At 41.7% G+C, this 20,520-nt stretch overlaps 1 protein-coding gene across 3 annotated transcripts in view; it reads left to right on the forward strand.

Annotated features, from left to right (window-relative positions):
* Nucleotides 1-20,520, forward strand: part of BRCA2 (BRCA2 DNA repair associated) — an 89,312-nt gene that overhangs the window by 61,446 nt on the left and 7,346 nt on the right. For 2 of the 3 annotated variants that reach the window (XM_037892049.2, XM_037892054.2), the window contains exons 20-24: nucleotides 486-630; nucleotides 10,380-10,501; nucleotides 15,000-15,201; nucleotides 16,596-16,762; nucleotides 16,860-16,998. In XM_037892049.2, the coding sequence (XP_037747977.1) occupies nucleotides 486-630; nucleotides 10,380-10,501; nucleotides 15,000-15,201; nucleotides 16,596-16,762; nucleotides 16,860-16,998 (775 nt within the window). Of the gene's footprint in view, nucleotides 1-485; nucleotides 631-10,379; nucleotides 10,502-14,999; nucleotides 15,202-16,595; nucleotides 16,763-16,845; nucleotides 16,999-20,520 lie in introns of all 3 variants that reach the window. The other variant, XM_043531581.1, reaches the window with a different exon arrangement.

Consider the following 20,520-nt stretch of genomic DNA (forward strand, 5'->3'; position numbering starts at 1 on the left):
CTGTTATTTGTATTCAAACATACCTAAAGCAACAGGGTCCAAATATCTTCGATTTCATATAACTGATTCCTAGGGTAGTAAGCTATTCTTTTTTTGGCTGCTAATTTGGACAGATCCGAATACCACCGCTGTATTTTGGGCATAAGCCTATTCTTCCATTTTTGTAAAATCATGCACTTGGTAATCATTGCAGCCCTCAAGTTTTTGTGGTGGAGATTAAACCCAGTTTAGCAGGTGTAATGTCAGATTTTAACCTAAATTGAAAATATTGCAATAGAGGGAGAGGATAAGGGAGTTATTCAAAACTGAAATGAAAATTTGAGACCATGCAAAAAATCTAGTTTTTTGCCCTTTATTGATGATAGTGAAAAAGCTTCCAAAAATTGCCATTATTGGAGGGAGAATAGAATTTTAAAAGACTGGGTTAGGGCACTTTTAAATAAATAAATAAAAGCCTTAATTTTATATGTGAATTCTTATTCTAGTGGGTGGAAAAAGTACCAACTGGATCATATGTGTTTCGTAATGGTCGAGCTGAAGAAAGGGAAGCTGCAAAGCATGCAGAGAATCGACAAAAACACCTGGAAGCTCTGTTTTCACAAATCCAAGTGGAGTTTAAACAGCATGAAGGTAAAACTGTTTGTTTCAAAGTATGCAGTGTAGTTGTAGCTATGTTGGTCTCAGGATATTAGAGAGAGAACGTGGGTGAGGTATTATCTTTTATGTGACCAATTTCTGTTGGTGAGAGAGACAAGCTTTTCAGTTCACACAGAACTCGTCTTCAGGTCAAGTCTTCTGTTTCACTTTCTCGAAGGTATTCTCATTGTTACAGGAATGTGTTTTGTGAACCCAAGGATCTTGTTTATAGAGGATTCTCCTGTAAATGCTGAAAGAGGAGTTTTCCTGAAATACTTTGGGAGATACTACTAAGATTTTCTGCCAAGTCTGAATGCAGTAGTTTTGGTTTTTTAATGTTATTTCTGAGATGTTTAAGGCAACTCTGATGAGCTGCTACTCCCCATCACTTGTAAATAATCACCAGAAATACTACAGTAGACCCTTCAGAGTTATGAATACCTCGAGAATGGAGGTTGTTCATAACTCTGAAATGTTCGTAACTCTGAAGAAAACATTATGGTTGTTTTTTCAAAAGTTTACATCTGAACATTGATTTAATACAGCTTTGAAACATTACTATGCAGAAGAAAAATGCTGCTTTCCCTTTATTTTTTTAGTAGATTATGTTTAACAGTACTGTGCTGTATTTGCTTCTTTTTTTTTTTTTTTTTTTAATTCGTGTGTGCATGTGTCTGTGTCTCGTCTGCTACTGCTGCCGCCGCCTGATTGCATACTTCCGGTTCCAAATGAAATGTGTGGTTGACTGGTCAGTTTGTAACTCTGGTGTTCACAATTCTGAGATTCTACTGTAACTTGTTAACAGATTTTTGTACATAATTTAGGACTTGTTCCTGTGAGGTGTAGACTTGGAATACACAAAAACAAATATAGAGTCACTGATAGTTGAGTGAGGTTGTTGTCGCAATTTCTGGTGAACTGCACCTCTGAATTCTTCTGGTCTCAGGCCTCTAGCTATCACCAGGTTCGTAGATTCTAAGGCCAGAAGAGACCACTGTGATCATCTAGGGGACCGTCTGTGACTCCACGGTGAGACTGCTACAGTAATCAAGGGGTTCATATTTGTTACTTGCTTGGTGAAATCTAATTATAGAACATACCACCAGTTTGGGGTGACTGCCCTGTTTTGGATAGTCTGCCATGAGGTAGCCACTCAAGGTCGTGAGCCCCTCCTGACAACATGACATGGTAAATAGTGAAGGGACAGATCATTGATACAGAACAACCTGGATTGCTTGGTAAACTGGGCACAAACAAAAAATGTGTGTTTTAATATGGCCAAATGAAGTTATAGATCTAAGAACATATGCCATATTTACAGGATGAGGGATTCTATCCTGGGAAGCAGTTAACTCTGAAAAAGACTTCAGGGTCAAGGTGGTAATCAGCTGAACATGAGCTCCCAGTGAGACACTGAGGCCAATGGGGCTAATTAGGTCCTTCTTTGCATCATTAAGAACTCTCAAGTAGGAGTGCAGAGTTTGTATACTTCTCTATTTGGCACTGGTGCAACTGCTGCTTGACTACTGTGTCCAGTTCTGGTGTGCATAATTCAAGAAGAATGTTGAAAAACTGGAAAGGATTCAGAAAAGAGCCACGAGAATAATTAAAGCGTGCCGCATAGTGATAAACTCCAAGAACTCAACCCTTAACTTATACCTTGTTAAGTTAAATCATAGATTCATAGGACTGGAAGGGACCTCGAGAGGTCATCTAGTCCAGTCCCCTGCACTCATGGAAGGACTAAGTATTATCTAGACCAGGGATTCTCACAACAAATTTTTTGGTGGCCTCGAAGTGCAGCCACCAACTCTTGCTGGTGGCTGTGCTGACAATTTTTCCTAAAATACTTAATTAACTTTAGGAAAAACAAATATATATGCACATACACGTGTCCAAATCATTATAATTTACTGAATATTTTTTGCAGACTCAATAATTAAAATAATGTACAATTGCTTCTCTTCTTTACAGGATCTTAACAGAATAGAAACACAAATAAGGTGCTCTGCAGGTTCTTATCTTTTTTGTTATTGTTTCTTTTGCTTTTTTTGGTTGCTTTTGTTAAAGGACTTGCTAGCTAGTAAGTCTGCTGCTGTCAAAAGTGATATTAACAAATATACAAATATCATTTTCCGCAGCAGCAGACTTACTCAGTCCTGGCAAGCCCGGGGACAAATTAAGCCTGGATAGGGAGGTCGGTAGGGGGGATGTGAGGGACAGAGGGGAATGCATGACAGGCTGGCGGGGGTCAGGGGTGATGGGGGGTGAGCCCTGCAGTTGGGGTTGGAGCCCTGTGACCAGAGCCTACTGCCTGCCACTCCAGGGCTGGAGCCTGAACCTACATCCCCAGGAAGGTGGGGAACTCACTAGCTGCCTGCTCCTCTAGCATTTGTGTCTCCAGAGGGGGCCAGGGTCCAGCCCCTGGTGGCCCTTTGGGAGGGACCACTGCTTCCCCCCACTCCCCCCATCACTGCCTAGGAGGCTGTGTCTACAAGAAAAGCCCCTGGTGACTGCATTTGAGAAACACTGCCTTAGACTCTCCAGTGTATCTTGCCACCCAGGCAGACTGGATTTAGTGATAAATGGTTACTTATACCAAAAATCACACAATATTCAGGTTGCTTCCAGTCCCAAGAGACCAGTTACTTACCCCAGATCAATTTGTATCTTCTGTCTCACACCAAAGACAACGCCTGTAGCCAATCCTGTAATAAACTAACTTAAAGGTTTATTAACTAGAAAAAAAGAAATAAGAGAATTATTTCCAGGCTAAAGCAAGCAAACATAAACACAAATAAGTTATCATCTATGATTTTTAAAGATACTACATCTCCGTCAATTCAAGATGGATTTCAGGGCGGACCCTGGGGGTCTCTGTCTCTCAGTTTATAGCCTATGGCCCTGTCAGAGTTCAAACAACAGAGCTGTAACATCTTTCTGTGTCTTTGTTTCGTTTCCGTCATTCAGCCTCCAAGTCCATAGACCAGCTTCCTTGCATGTGGTGTTTCTAAGATGCGATAGGGCCATTAATCAATCCTTTGTATTGCGATGTTCCCATCTGATTTTGATTGTTCTTCTGGATGGTGGCAGGAAACACTCTTCCCATCTGAGTTCATAAGTTTAGAGCAAATATTTTCAGTTATAAAGCAAAACTTACCTATTTCCTTATAGCATGGAATACAGACATTGCAAAATAAGATTAATGCATACAGCAACTTACCAGCATTCTATAGAGTCTAAACACATTCTTATAAGACTAATACCTGTTTTGAGCAAAACTAACACATAAGTGAACTGCTCTGGTCTCCAGCTATGAGTTTGTCATTTCTTAACTAATGCCTGCAGCCTTGGCACCTGGCCTGCCAGTGTCACATACCACTCCCCAGTCTTTGTGTCATCTGCAAATTTTGTCAGTGATGATTTTATGTTTTCTTCCACATCACGGATAAAAATGTAAAATAGCATAGGGTCAAGAACTGATCCCTGTGGGACCCCACTAGAAACACATTCACTTGATGATTCCCGGTTTACATTGCATTTTGAGACCTGTCCATTAACTAGTTTTTAATCCAGTTAATGTGTGCCATGTTCATTTTATGTCATTCTGTTTTTTCAATAATCGTACGGTACCAAGTCTTGTGACTTACAGAAGTCTAAGTATATTACATCCACACTATTACCTTTATCAACAAAACTTGTAATCTCGTAAAAAAACAAAACCTTCGTTTTACAGGGTCTGTTTTTTACCATAAACCATGTTGATTACCATAAAGAATTAAAGGAGGACAAAACAGTTCATTATTTTGAGTCCTGTATCATGTGCTGTATTATTTGCCAAGGATCGGTGTCAGGTTGACAGGCCTATAATTACAGAGGATCTCCTGTTAATCCATTTTAAATATTAACACACAACATTAGCTTTCTCCCTGTCCTCTGGAATGTCTCCAAAGTTCCAAGATTTATTGAAAAGCAATATTAATGGTCCAGTGAGCTCCTCGGCCAGCTCTTTTAAAACTCTTGCAGGTAAGTTATGTGGACCTGCTTATTTAAAAATTCCTAACTATAGTAACTCCTATTTAACATTCTCCTAAGTTACTATCGGAATGAAACATGTTTCATCACATGATATTACTTATATAATCTGATTTTCCTATGTAGAGAAAATAAATATTTTCTCTTTTTTGCATTAATATTGACAATTCTACCATTTTTATCTAGTAAAGGACCAGTTCCATTAAGGTTTTTTCTGTTCCTAATGTACTTAAAACTCCTCCTTCATTGTCTTTAACTCTGTTGGCCATAGAGTTCTCCATGTGTCCTTTTGACTCCTTTATCAGTTTTCTACAATTCATAACTTCTGATTTATATGCATTACTCTCAACTTGCCCTTTCTTCCATTTGATATATATATTTATGAGTTCAAGACATGGGGTAGAATCAAGTGATTCTTCTACTCTCCTACCAGGCCCTGGGGAATAATCCCCTGCTAACTACCCATGATTGCCTCAGCAAATCTGGTTTAAGCTCAGACACTCTGCCCTCTGGGAGCAATGACAGTTGAAGTGAGAGACCAATCATCCTCCTTTAAGCAAAATATTATTTATTAGAATAAAACCCTTTAAGAAAAATATACTTTAAAAATAATAAACTAGCCTTTATGAATGCCTGCTTTTCCCTAAAATTTACCATTTCCTGAGTCTGGGAAGGTCCAGCTCCTTCAGACTCCTCCATCGAGCCTGACAGCATGTCTTCCTTTCAGAGCTCACTGACAATTGATTCCCTCTTCTACTTCTGAGAACCGCTTTTTAATTGTTTGTCCTTTTCATCTCTAGTTTCTGGCCTGGCAAAACACCTGTGTCACTTTGGCCTGGAGCCTGGAAGTATGCCATTGTCTTATCTTAGAATCATAGAATACCAGGGTTGGAAGGGACCTCAGGAGGTCATCTAGTCTAACCCCCTGCTCAAAGTAGGACCAACCCCCAACTAAATCATCCCAGCCAGGGCTTTGTCAAGCCTGACCTTAAAAACCTCGAAGGAAGGAGATTCCACCACTCCCCTAGGTAACCCATTCCAGTGCTTCACCACCCTCCTAATGAACAGGTTTTTCCTAATATCCAACCTAAACCTCCCCCACTTCAACTTGAGACCATTACTCCTTGTTCTGTCATCTGCTACAACTGAGAACAGTCTAGATCTATCCTCTTTGGAACCCCCTTTCATGTAGTTGAAAGCAGCTATCAAATCCCACCTCATTCTTCTCTTCTGCAGACTAAACAATCCCAGTTCCCTCAGCCTCTCCTCATAAGTCATGTGTTCCAGTCCCCTAATCATTTTTGTTGCACTCCGCTGGACTCTTTCCAATTTTTCCACATCCTTCTTGTAGTGTGGGGCCCAAAACTGGACGCAGTACTCCAGATGAGGCCTCACCAATGTCAAATAGAGGGGAACGATCATGTCCCTGGACCTGCTGGCAATGCCCCTACTTATACATCCCAAAATGCCGTTAGCCTTCTTGGCAACAAGGGCACGCTGTTGACTCATATCCAGCTTCTTGTCCACTGTAACCCCTAGGTCGTTTTCTGCAGAACTGCTGCCTAGCCATTCGGTCCTTAGTCTGTAGCGGTGCATGGGATTCTTCCATCCTAAGTGCAGGGCTCTGCACTTGTCCTTGTTGAACCTCATCAGATTTCTTTTGGCCCAATCCTCTAATTTGTCTAGGTCCCTCTGTATCCTATCCCTACCCTCCAGCGTATCCACCACTCCTCCCAGTTTAGTGTCATCTGCAAACTTGCTGAGGGTGCAGTCCACGCCATCCTCCAGATCATTAATGAAGATATTGAACAAAACCAGCCCCAGGACAGACCCTTGGGGCACTCCACTTGATACCGGCTGCCAACTAGACATGGAGCCATTGATCACTACCTGTTGAGCCCGACGATCTAGTCAGCTTTCTATCCACCTTATAGTCCATTCATCCAGCCCATATTTCTTTAACTTGCTGGCAAGAATACTGTGGGAGACCGTGTGAAAAGCTTTGCTAAAGTCAAGGAATAACACGTCCACTGCTTTCCCCTCATCCACAGAGCCAGTTAGCTCGTCATAGAAGGCAATTAGATTAGTCAGGCATGACTTGCCCTTAGTGAATCCGTACTGACTGTTCCTGATCACTTTCCTCTCCTCTAAGTGCTTCAGAACTGATTCCTTGAGGACCTGCTCCATGATTTTTCCAGGGACTGAGGTGAGGCTGTCTGTCCTGTAGTTCCCTGGATGCTCCTTCTTCCCTTTTACAAAGACGGGTACTACATTAGCCTTTTTCCAGTCATCCGAGAGCTCCCCCGATCGCCATGAGTTTTCAAAGATAATGGCCAATGGCTCTGCAATCACATCCGCCAACTACTTTAGCACTCTCGGATGCAGCGCATCTGGCCCCATGGACTTGTGCTCGTCCAGCTTTTCTAAATAGTCCCGAACCACTTCTTTCTCCACAGAGGACTAGTCATCTCCTCCCCATGCTGTGCTGCCCAGTGCAATAGTCTGGGAGCTGACCTTGTTCATGAAGACTGAGGCAAAAAAAGCATTGAGTAAATTAGCTTTTTCCATATCCTCTGTCACTAGGTTTCCTCCCTCATTCAGTAAGGAGCCCACACTTTCCTTGACTTTTTTCTTGTTGCTAACATACCTAAAGAAACCCTTCTTGTTACTCTTAACATCTCTTGCTAGCTGCAGCTCCAGGTGTGATTTGGCCTTCCTGATTTCACTCCTGCATGCCTGACCAATATTTTTATACTCCTCCCTGGTCATTTGTCCAATCTTCCACTTCTTGTAAGCTTCTTTTATGTGTTTAAGATCAGCAAGGATTTCATTGTTAAGCCAAGCTGGTCGCCTGCCATATTTACTATTCTTTCTACACATCGGGATGGTTTGTTCCTGTAACCTCAATAAGGATTCTTTAAAATACAGCCAGCTCTCCTGGACTCCTTTCCCCCTCATGTTGTTCTCCCAGGGCATCCTGCCCATCAGTTCCCTGAGGGAGTCAAAGTCTGCTTTTCTGAAGTCCAGGGTCTGTATTCTGCTGCTCTCTTTTCTTCCTTGTGTCAGGATCCTGAACTCAACCATCTCATGGTCACTGCCTCCCAGGTTCCTATCCACTTTTGCTTCCCCTACTAATTCTTCCTGGTTTGTGAGCAGCAGCTCAAGAAGAGCTTTGCCCCAATTGGTTCCTCCAGCACTTGCACCAGGAAATTGTCCCTTACGCTTTCCAAAAACTTCTTGGATTTCTGTGCACCGCTGTATTGCTCTCCCGGCAGATATCAGGGTGATTGAAGTCTCCCATGAGAATCAGGGCCTGCAATCTAGAAACTTCCGTTAGTTGCCGGAAGAAAGCCTCGTCCACCTCATCCCCCTGGTCCGGTGGTCTATAGCAGACTCCCACCACGACATCACCCTTGTTGCTCACACTTCTAAACTTAATCCAGAGACACTCAGGTTTTTCTGCAGTTTCAGACCAGAGCTCTGAGCAGTCATACTGCTCTCTTACATACAATGCAACTCCCCCACCTTTTCTGCCCTGCCTGTCCTTCCTGAACAGTTTATATCCATTCATGACAGTACTCCAGTCATGCGAGTTATCCCACCAAGTCTCTGTTATTCCAATCACATCATAATTCCTTGATTGTGCCGGGACTTCCATTTCTCCCTGCTTGTTTCCCAGGCTTCTTGCATTTGTGTATAGGCATTTGCTGATCGTCCCGCTTTCTCACTATGAGGCAGGAGCCCTCCCCTCTTGCGTTTTCCTGCTCGTGCTTCCTCCCGGTATCCCACTTCCCCACCTACCTTAGGGCTTTGGTCTCCTTCCCCTGGTGAACCTAGTTTAAAGCCCTCCTCACTAGGTTAGCCAGCCTGCTTGCTCCCTCTCTTCATTAGGTGGAGCCCGTCTCTGCCTAGCACTCCTCCTTCTTGGAACACCATCCCATGGTCAAAGAATCCAAAGCCTTCTCTCCGACACCACCTGTGTAGCCATTCGTTGACTTCCATGATCCGACAGTCTCTACCCGGCCTTTTTCTTCCACAGGGAGGATGGACGAGAACACCACTTGTGCCTCAAACGCCTTTATCCTTCTTCCCAGAGCCACGTAGTCTGCAGTGATCCGCTCAAGGTCATTCTTGGCAGTATCATTGGTGCCCACGTGGAGAAGCAGGAAGGAGTAGCGATCCGAGGGCTTGATGAGTCTCAGCAGTGTCTCCGTCACATCGTGAATCCTAGCTCCTGGCAAGCAGCAGACTTCTCGGTTTTCCCAGTCGGGGCAGCAGATAGATGACTCAGTCCCCCTGAGGAGGGAGTCCCCGATCACCACCACCACCATCCGCCTCCCTCTCTTGGGGGCGGTGGTTGTGGAACCCCCATTCCTTGGACAGTGCATCTCATGTCTTCCAATCGTCGAAGTCTCCTTCTGCTCCCTTCTCTCAGATGTATAGTCTGATAGTCCACTCTCCGCATTAGTACCCATGGAGAGAACATGAAAACGGTTGCTTACCTGTATCTGCACTGCTGGTACATGGACGCTCCCCTTTCTTCTTCTGGAGGTCACATGCTGCCAGATTTCTTCACCGTCCTTCTGACGATTCAGAGCAGGCTGTGCAGCGGGGACAGAACATTGTGTCCATAGAAGCATATCCTGACGTCTGTCCAGGAAATCTTCAGTTTCTCTTATGCAACGCAGGGTCGATAATTGTTTCTCCAGACCTTGAACCTTCTCTTCCAATATGGAGACCAGCTTGCACTTTGTACAGACAGTCACTTCTGTCCTGTGGAAGAAAGACAAACATGTCACATCCTGTGCAGGTAACAACAGCTGAACACTCACCATCCATATTATCTTCCTTCTAAGAGCTTCCTCAGGTGTTGTAGTAACTACTCAGAGAAGCCTGCACAATGAAAGCCTCAGTGGGCTCTCCCCAGGCGAACTTCCAGACAAACTCCCTCTGTTAGTCTCTCCGCTGTTCGCCACTCAGCTGGTTCGCAGCTAACTGGCTTTTTATAACAGTCAGGCCTACTCAATTGCCACCCCAAGTCTTTTTTGCAAGAGTTTGCTTATCTAGGGAGACATGTTGCCTTTCTGTTTGTTCTTCCTGCGGTCCCTTCTTACACTACAGCAATACATTTGTACAGGAAGGTCTTATAACCCAATATACAACAACTTCCCTTCACTGACCAGGTCCCATAAAGGATCCATAAAATTGTTACATCTCATTATTCTTAGAATATTGCTTAGCAGCTCCTATAGTAATCATAACATTATTACGTATCAGCTCCTTTTCCCTCACACTCGTTACCCTGCACAAAGAGGTCCTGACTTGTCTTGAATCAACACACTGACATAGATTCACAAGCCATTAAAATATAAAAGTAAAGTAGTTCAGCCACCTAATTGCAAATAATATTTTATCCCTCTTATATGACAAAGATGACTTTCCTTTTTAATAGATATTTTCTATTTTTGTCTCCAGTGATTCTGTAGTGAGTTTATACCAGTGAGCTTATACCACATTCTACTATTTGAAATCCAAGTGAATAGTAGACTTTCTGCCACTTGTATTACTAAAAAAAGTGAATTCTTGTATGGAGACTCAGCCTGATATTTTCATTCAGACACACTTTGGCCACTCAAATGAGCTTTCTACATCACATTTTTAGTTGTTGTTGTTGTTTTTAAGATTGTAGCAAACATTTTTTTAAACAGACAAACCTCAAAGAAGAGCACTGAGATCGCGTGCACTCACCAGACAGCAGATTCATGCTTTGCAAGATGGTGCAGAGCTTTATGAAGCACTTCAGAATGCATCTGATCCTGGTTGTATGGAGGTAATTATTAATTGTGAATACTACCCTCAAATACATGTGGAATGTCCATTGTTTTTATTCAAGAGTAGTTTCTGCTGGATTCAAGGACATATGACCTTAAATTAGTATCGCCTCTTGCCTTCTTGTGAGATGTTCTGCAATGTGCTGATCATTAAATAAGAATTCAGATTAAAATAATTTAAAAAGATGGCATGCAGGATTCAAATTTTGTTGCATTTTTTCACTCACTAGTATTGGTCTGTTAGAACTGTCACATTTCTGGAGTTACCTACAGAGTTGTAGGTAACTCCAGAAATGTGGTCTCTTCAAGGGCATCTCTTTAGGTCTTAGAAGGGTGATGACTAGTGGCCTAAGGACAGGAACCAATGTTCCTTTTCCTTCCAGACCAGAGGGTTAGGGTTGCAGCCCCCTGGCAATTCACTGTGCTTATTCCAGCAGGTCTGACTTTTAGTCCAACACCTGCAGTTCTGCTCTCTACCAGGAGCTGTGACAGCATTTACCAGTGACCAGCCAACTTTTACAAAGCCCAGTATATTTATTTTGGACAAAAGCATTATAGAGGGAACATGTAATAAAACAATAAATAGTCGACGTACATGCTAAGTTTACCAGATGTCAACCATCTTCCATGTGGTGACCCCAGGGTATCTTCAGAGTCCTTCAAACCCTTCCAGCAGGGTTTTGCCCTTGGTTACAGTCTCATGTAAGGTTGTGGATTAAGTGGGGGATCTCTGAGTCAATTCAGGTTGTCACTGTATTACAATTTGAGGGCTTGTTCCTGAGGGCTCATGAAACAGGTATAACTAGTCAATGCAACTTTTCCCAAGGGGGAAAAGCTTTAAAGATTGGGTATCTACCTATTTTGGCACTGGGACTCTGCATTAATCAACCCCTATCCCTGTGATCCCCATATTCCATAGGAAACACATGGGGGGAACCAGGAACATAAAGATACACACATAAAACTTATTAATACAAAGGTCTATGAATATTATGTACCCATAGCATTTGGCATATCTCAATATAATAGTCTTTGAAGTTTTCCATGTTTCCAAGGTCTCACATCTGTCACATCTCATTTAAAGAGAAGAGTAACAATATGAGAGGGGGTGGAGGAACTGAGTCAGGCATTCTTTCATAAAAATAAACCAGAAGTTTCCCAGTTCTCCACAAAAACAAACATATTAATAAAAATAAATATAAAAGATGTTTATTGAATTTAATAAACATTTTACTAGTGGATTTTAAGGTGTGAAAAGATGTACTCTAGAGTAGAGCTGAACAGAAATGTTTTGACTAACAGTTTCATCAGAAATTGCCAGTTTGTCAAACTCAGAATTTCTTGTGAAAATGAGTCGGGTTCAGCTAACTTTCACTCAGTCACAGGCACGTTTCCAGAGGTACCCTGGCTGCTAGGGTTCTAAAGGAACCCAACTAGGTCTACCATGCAGTCTGCTTCCAGGCCACGTTTTTAGGGTCCTTGGCTTCCAACATTTCTGCTTCAGAGTTAGGAGCCTGGTAGCCTTGGAGGTCCTGGGAACCCTGGCTCAAGCTGTGGCTCTCAGCTCAGGCTCTCAGCTCTGCAGTCTGTTCATATTTTGGCCTTACTATTTAGTGGTGGGAAGCAGTGAAACTGACATGAATTATGTCAGGTCCACTGGCAGCTGCTGGGGATTGGGGAGCATGTTTTGTTTCAAAAACATTTTATTTCAAAAACACTATGTTTCAGTGTTTCCCAAACACAATTTTTTTGAATCCGCCAGTTTCATGAGAAAATTTGTAATATTTGGTTTCAGTTTGAATGAATCTGAAACCAAATTTCAAAATACTGAAATTCCCTATGAACAGAAAATTCCAAATTTTGGGCAGCTCTTCTCTGGAGTTAAGCTCCAACTGTGAACTGTGAAATTTTACAAATCTGTAAATATATGGCTCTACAAAATTATTTTCATTGATAATTTTTTTATTGTTATTATTTATTATTAGGGCTGTCTATTAATTGCAGTTAACTCACATGATTAACTCAAAAAATTAATCACAATTTATTGCACTGTTAAACAATAGAATATCAATTGACATTTATTGAATATTTTTGGATGTTTTTCTACATTTTCAAATATATCGATTTAATTACAACACAGAATACAAAGTGTACAGTGCTCACTTTATTATTTTTTATTACAAATATTTGCACTGTAAAAATGATAAAATAAATAGTATTTTTCAGTTTACATCATGCAAGTATCTTTATCATGAAAGTGCAACTTACAAATGTAGGGGTTTTTATGTTACATAACTGCACTCAAAAACAAAACAATGTAAAACTTTAGAGCCTACAAGTCCAGTCAGTCCTACTTCTTGTTCAGCCAGCTGTTAAGAGAAACAAGTTTGTTTATGTTTATGGGAGATAATGCTGCTCACTTCTTAATTGCAATGTCACCTGAAAGAGAGAACAGGCGTTCGCATGGCACTGTTGTAGCTGGCGTCGCAAGATATTTACGTGCCAGATGCGCTAAAGATTCATATGCCTCTTCATGCTTGAGCCATCATTCCAGAAGACATGCTTCCATGCTGATGACGCTCTTTAAAAAAATAACATGTTAATTAAATTTGTGACTGAACTCCTTGGGGGAGAATTATATGTCTCCTTTTCTGTTTTATCCTCATTCTGCCATATATTTCATGTTATACCAGTCTCTGATGATGACCCAGCACATATTGTTTGTTTTACGAACACTTTCACTGCAAATATGACAAAATGCAAAGAAGATACCAATGTTAAATTTCTAAAGATAGCTACAGCACTCGACCCAAGATTTAAGAATCTGATGTGCCTTCCAAAATCTGAGAGGGATGAGGTGTGGGGCATGCTTTCAGAAGTTTTAAAAGAGCAACACTCCGATGCAGAAACTACAGAACCCAAACCACCAAAAAAGAAAATCAACCTTCTGCTGGTGGCATCTGACTCAGATGATGAAAATGAACATGCGTCGGTCTGCACTGCTTTGGATCATTATCCAGCAGAATCCATCATCAGCGTGGACGCATGTCCTCTGGAATGGTGGTTGAAGCATCAAGGGACATACGAATCTTTAGTGCATCTGGCATGTAAATATCTTGCAACACCGGCTACAACAGTGCCATGCAAATGCCTGTTCTCACTGTCAGGTGACATTGTAAACAAGAAGCAGGCAACATTATCTTCTGCAAATGTAAACAAATTTGTTTGAGCGATTGGCTGAACCAGAAGTAGGACTGATTGGATTTGTAGGCTCTAAAGTTTTCCATTGTTTTATTTTTGAATGCAGGTTTTTTTATACCTAATTCTTCATTTGTAAGTTCAACTTTCATGATAAAGAGATTGCACTGCAGTACTTGTATTAGGTGAATTGAAAAATACTGTTTCTTTTGTTTTTTTACAGTGCAAATACTTGTAATAAAAAATAAATATAAAGTGAACACTGTACACTTTGTATTCTGTGTTATAATTGAAATAGATATATTTGAAAATGTAGAAAGCATCCAAAATATTTAAATAAATGGTATTCTATTAACAGCATGATTAATCGTGATTAATTTTTTTAATGGCGCGATTAATCACAATTGATTCTTTTTAACTGCTTGACCGCCCTAATTATTATTAGTATTTAAATAAATTTTCTACTTGAGTAAATATTTACCAAATATTTGTGGTGCAGTGACAATCGGTGCTTCTTGCCATGCTTGTGTTTCCCTCCCCAATGTAATTATAACAAGACCTCTATAAGAACCTGGTACATACAAAAATCACTAAAGTAACTGAGTAGCAGTTTGAGAGAGATTCAACAAACAAATCTATACTTTCAGTTCAGCCAACTTAGCAAACAATGTAATTAAAATTAATGTTTGTAGTTTTATGCCCTTGTCCTATTTTATGTTTTTGCAAAAGAAGTTGATCCAGGTTTGCGTTCTACTAAAGTTTAAAAAAAAAAAAAAAACACACCGTGATGTGACCCTCTAAACTTACATACTTTTCACCTAAGTGATTGCTGTCTTTGCCCCCAGTCTTCCTCCTTTTCCAGCTCCAGCCTGTGTTTGCCATATCTCCCAATCTTAATTCAAGCATAGACACTTAGCGACAAGCTAAGTAGTGAGTAGTCCCATTGTGTCTATTATAAAGCTGAGCACATGCCTAAGCATGTGCAGAATCAGGGCTTTTGACAGTAATAAGTTCATGCCGTCTGAGACTTTGACTTTGTGAGTTTGACTTTGTAAAATGTGTGTATTTATGGTGCTGTACAATGCTTATTATTTGCATTCCAGTAATACCTAGAGAGCCTAACCAAGATTGGGGCCCCTTTGTGTTATAGTATATAATAATACTTCTGAAATCCTGTTGTTATATTAATGAAATGAAAATTAAGCTTGTATATTTAGAGAAGACTTTCTCAAAATCTGTGACAGACTTTTTGACTGATAGACACATGAAGCTGAGTGAGTTTGCCCTTTGTGGTTACAGGGCTATCTTAGTGGGGAGCAATTAAAAGCCTTGAATACTCACAGACAGATGTTGAATGATAAGAAGCAAGCTCAGATAGAAGCAGAATTCAAGAAGGCTATAGAGTCTGCTGAACGGGAAGAACATGGTTGCTCCAAAAGGGATGTGTCTACTGTATGGAAGTTACGTGTTGTGGATTACAGAAAACAAGAAAAAGATAACGGTTAGTATTGAAAAATGTAAACAACTTCAGTTTTCACCATAATAGGCCAATTTAAACTCTTGGGATGGGGTGGAGATTAAAGATTAATAATCAAGGTATGGTCCAACACCTAAACAAATACCTTGCCTTAGTTTTTAATAAGGGTAATGAAGAGTTTAGGTAGTGGCAGGGTGGCTAATGGGAATGAGGATATGGAAGTAGAAATTACCACATCAGAGGTGGAAGTCAAATTTAGCATCTTAATGGGACTAAGTGAAGGGGCCCAGATTATCTCCATCTAAGAATATTAAAGGAACTAGCACATGAAATTGCAATCCCAATAATAAGGATTTTTAATGAATGTGTAAACTCAGAGGTCGACTGGAGAATCACTAATGTAGTTCCTATTTTTAAGATAGTGACAACAACAAAAGTGATCCAGGAAACTACAGTCCTGTTAGTTTGACCTCAATTGTATGCAAGGTCTTGGAACAAATTTTGAAAGAGAAAGTAGTTAAGGCCATAGAGGTAAGCAGTAATTGGGATAAAATATAGCATAGTTTTACAAAAGTTAGATTGTGCCAGACTAATCTGAATCCCCTTCTTTAAGAAAATAACTGATTTTTTAGACAAAGGAAATGCAGCATATCTAATCTACCTGGATTTCAGTACGGCATTTGATACAGTTTCACATGGGAAATTATTAGTTAAATTGGAGAAGATGGAGATTAATATGAGAATGGAAGGGTGGAAAGAAACTGTTTAAAGGGGAGATAGCAACAAGTCCCACTGAAAGGTGAACTGTCAGTCTGGAGGAAGGTTACTAGCAGAGTTTCTCAGGGATTGGTCTTGGGACCAGTCTTATTTAACATTTTTATTGACAACCTTGGCGACTGCTAGCAGGAAATATGTCCAACAGTCAGTGAAACTAGATGTGGAGGGCTCTGAGTTATTACAGAGAATTCTTTCTTGTCTGTCTTGCTGGTGGATCTTGCCCACATGCTCAGGGTCCAACTGGTCACCATATTTGGGGCCGGAAAGGACTTTTTCCCTGAATCAGATCAGCAGAGAGACTGGGGGTTTTCTGCCTTCCTCTGCAGTATGGGATATGGGTCACTTGCAGGTTTAAACTAGTGTAAAATGGTGGATTCTCTGTAACTTGCAGTCTTTAAATCATGATTTGAGGACTTCAGTAACTCAGCCATAGGTTCAGGGTCTATTACAGTAGTGGGTGGGCGAGATTCTGTGGCCATCAATGTGCAGGAGGTAAGACTAGATTATCATGATGGCCCCTTCTGACCTTAACATCTATGAGTCTATAAATTCAAGAGTTACACCAAGGATGTCTTAACTTGAATTTTTTTGAGGCCTCCATGTTACTGCATACTAATATGTTTTCTAATCTTACATTATAGCCATTATATTGAATATATGGCGTCCATTATTGGATGTATGTTCTTTGTTAAAAGAAGGTGGTCGGTACAGAATATACCAGCTAGTAGCTTCGCAATCCAAAGGCAAATCAGACACTGTTAATGTACAGTTAACAGCCACAAACAAAACTCAGTACCTGCAACTACAGGTAAAAACATTTAACTGTAAATATATATATTAGACTAACAGCATAAACAATTTATATAAGCGTTATGGCATAAATATTTAAAGTTCTATTTCTTCAGGCTTCGCAAGAGGTGCTGTTACAGATGTACATTCCAAGGAAGGCTCTGCAGTTCAGCATGTTGTTGGATCCATCTTTTCGACCAGCCTGTGCTGAAGTGGATTTAGTGGGATTTATAGTTTCTGTTAGCAAGAGAACAGGTATATTGTGCATTGTGTCCAAGTTTTTTCATGTTTAAACAGATCATATTTTAAAAAAATCTTACATTTCCAAGCTGATCTTGGTGTTGTACCTGCAGGTTTATAACTGTCTAATGTTTAGGTTAGACAGGCCAAACCATAGAATCATAGAAATGTAGGGCTGGAAGGGACCTTGAGAGGTCATCAAGTCCAGCCACCTCTGCTGAGGGAAGACCAAGTAAACTTAGACCATTCCTGACTAGTGTTTGTCCAACCTGTTCTTAAAGGTCTCCAATTATGAGGATTCCATAAAATCCCTTGGAAGCCTATTCTCTTACCCTTATAGGCTATGCCTACTCTAAGAAGTAAGGGTGTGATTCCCCTGCTCATGTACACATAGTGATGCTAGCTCCTATCAAGCTAGCGTGAGTATAAATAGCAGTGTAGCCGTGCTAGCACAGGTAACAATAGCAGAGCTTAGCAGTGCCATGTATTAAACCCCTCTGGAACTACTGGGTATGTGCGGAGACATGCTGAGTACATAGCCACCAGTTTCACATGGGCTTGTATTCAGCATGGCTTAGCCATGTTTCTGCTGCCACTACTAGTGCTACTGGAACTATGCTACTATTTATACTCCCACTAGCTTGGTGAGTGCTAGCATGATTATCTGTATGCGAGCAGGGGATTCACACCTCTTACCGTGTAGATATAGTCATAGTTAAAAAGTTTTTATTTATATCTAACCTACATCTCCCTTACTGCAGATTTAAGCCCATTATTTCTTGTCCTACTTTCAGTGGACATGGAGGACAATTGGTCACGTCCTCTTTGTAACAGCTCTTAATATATTTGAAGACTGTTGTCAGGTTTCCCCCTCCCCGCCCAGTCTTCTTTTCTCAAGATTAAACAGGCCCAGATTAACCTTTCCTTATAGGTCAGGTTTTCTAAATCTTTTATTGTTTTTGTTGCTCTACTCTGGACTCTCTGATTTGCTCACATCTTTCCTAAAGCATGGCACCCAAAACTAGACGCAGTTACTGCAGCTGAGGTCTTACCAATGCTGAGTAAAGCAGGACAGTTATCTCTTGTGTCTTACATACGGCTCTCCTGTCAATACACCCTGGAATTATATTAGCCTTTTTTGCCACTGGATCACATTGTTGCCTCATATTCCATTTGTGATCCACTATAACTCCCGCATCCTTTTCAGCCTTATGCCACCTGCCATTTATTTCCCATTGATTTTTCCTTCTTGAATGAAGTACTTGTCTTTACTGAATTTTATTTTGTTGATTTCAGACCAGTTCTCTAATTTTTCATGGTTGTTTTGAATTCCAGTCCTGTTCTCCAAAATGCTTGCAACCCCTCTCAGCTTGGTATCATCTGCAAATTTTATAAGCATACTCTCCACTCCATTATCCAAGTCATTAATGAAAATATTGAATAGTACTGACTGCGCTGTGACCCCACTAGATAAGTCGTCACAGTTTGGCAGTGAACCATTGATAACTACTTTTCTGAGTATAGTCTTTAAACCAGTTGTGCAACCACCTTACAGTAATTTCATCTCGATCACAGTTCCCTAGTTTTCTTTTGAGAATGTCAGGTGGGACTGTCAAAAGCCTTACTAAAATCAAGCTATACCATGTCTACAGCTTCCTCCCTATCCACTATGTCAGTAATCCTATCAAAGAAAGAAATTAAGTTGGTTTGGTATGATTTGTTCTGGTTATTCCTTATAACCCTGTTATCATCTAAGTCCTTTACAGATTGATTGTGTAATAATTTGTTCCAGTATCTTTTCCAGTATCCAAGTTAGGCTGACTGGTCTATAATTCTCCAGATCCTCTTTTTCCCTCCTTTTTTAGAGATAGGTGCTATGTTTTCCCTTTTCTGTTCCTCTGGGACTTATAGATTCATAGATATAATGGTCCCTTCTGACCTTATTGATCATCTAGTCCAATCTCCTGCACAACGCAGGCCACAGAATCTCACCCACCCACTCTTGCGAAAAACCTCTCATCTATGTCTGTGCTATTGAAGTCCTCAAATTGTGGTTTAAAGACTTCAAGGAGCAGAGAATCCTCCAGCAAGTGACCCGTGCCCCATGCTACAGAGTAAGGCGAAAAACCTCCAGGGCCTCTTCCAATCTGCCCTGGAGGAAAATTCCTTCCTGACCCCAAATATGGCAATCAGCTAAACCCTGAACATATGGGCAAGCTTCACCAACCAGATACTACAGAAAATTCTTTCCTGGGTAACTCAGATCCCACCCCATCGAAGATAATTGCTAATGATTGCTTCAGCTAGTTCCTTGAGTACCCTAGGATGAATTTCATCAGGCACTGGCAACTTGAATACATCTAATTTATCTAAATATTCTTCTTTGAGTACTTGCTTATGTCATTCTAGGTGTGTGTGCCCACATGCATGGTCGTCAGAGATTTTTGCCTTAGCAGTATCATTAGGGTCAGCTGTGGCGCCCCCTTGAGTGTAGCACTCAAGCGTTGGTATAGCAGGCACCACCAGCCCTACACCCTCTCAGTTCCTTCTTACCACCCATGGTGGTTAGTCGGAGTGCCTTTCCTTGCATAGTAGGGGCTAGTGGTTTCATCTGTTCTGAGTTCAAGCCTTAAGGACTTGTAAATAGTTGTTTATAGTAGTTAATGTTAAATAACTGTTAAGTGTAGTTAGAAGTTAGAGTCCTCGCAAGGACTTCGTTCCAGGAGGGGCATGCCCTGGTCTCTGAGGTTTAAGCCCTGAGCAGACTGTAACAGGCCTATGCCTGTAAGTGACCCCCACAGCAGCTGCCTCAAGTGGTTGGGGGAATCACATGTGAAGGACAAGTGTCATATTTGTAAACATTTTCGACCCAGGACTCAGAGTGTGGGATATTCACTTGAGGGCTCTCCTCATGGAGGCTGCCCTCCGTCCGGCTTGCAAGCCATCCTGCCAAGACTCAACTCCTAGTACCTCGGCCTCGGCGTGCAGCACACCCCCAGCACCGGGCTCCACCTGGCACTGCTCCCCGTCACCAGTGCCCAGAAAGAAAACTAAGAAGCATGGTTCTCCGGCACAGGGCAAGAAAGGCCATGGGGCATCGGGCAAAGGACCCAGTTTGGGCCGCCTGGGAACTCCGGAACCATGTGGACGTGCCTTCCTGGTTGGGGCCCTTAGCCCCTGAAAGGATCCACAACCAACTCCCGGGAGCGGTAGGGACCCAAACTTATGTCGACATCAACTCCTTCCCAAGCTCCCCGGGCACCAAGAGAGCAGAGGCCTTGGCCCACGCCGCAGGCATCGGAGGAAGCGGCAAAGGCTTCCTACGAGGGCAAGCCAGCCGCTAAGACCCCACCAAGGGGCAGTGGAGCACTGCCGATTCCCCTAGCCAAGGCAGCGATCTCCGTCTCCGCACCACAGATCTCCGGCATCGCAGCCCAGATCCTCTGGTGCTCACCCTCGGTCACCGGCACAGCATTCGTGGTCCCTGCCATCTCGACGCGGATCATCTAGGGGGAGGTGCTGGATTCTGTATTACCA

Source organism: Chelonia mydas, chromosome 1 (genome assembly GCF_015237465.2).
Source record: "Chelonia mydas isolate rCheMyd1 chromosome 1, rCheMyd1.pri.v2, whole genome shotgun sequence".
Classification (NCBI taxonomy): Eukaryota; Metazoa; Chordata; order Testudines; family Cheloniidae; genus Chelonia; species Chelonia mydas.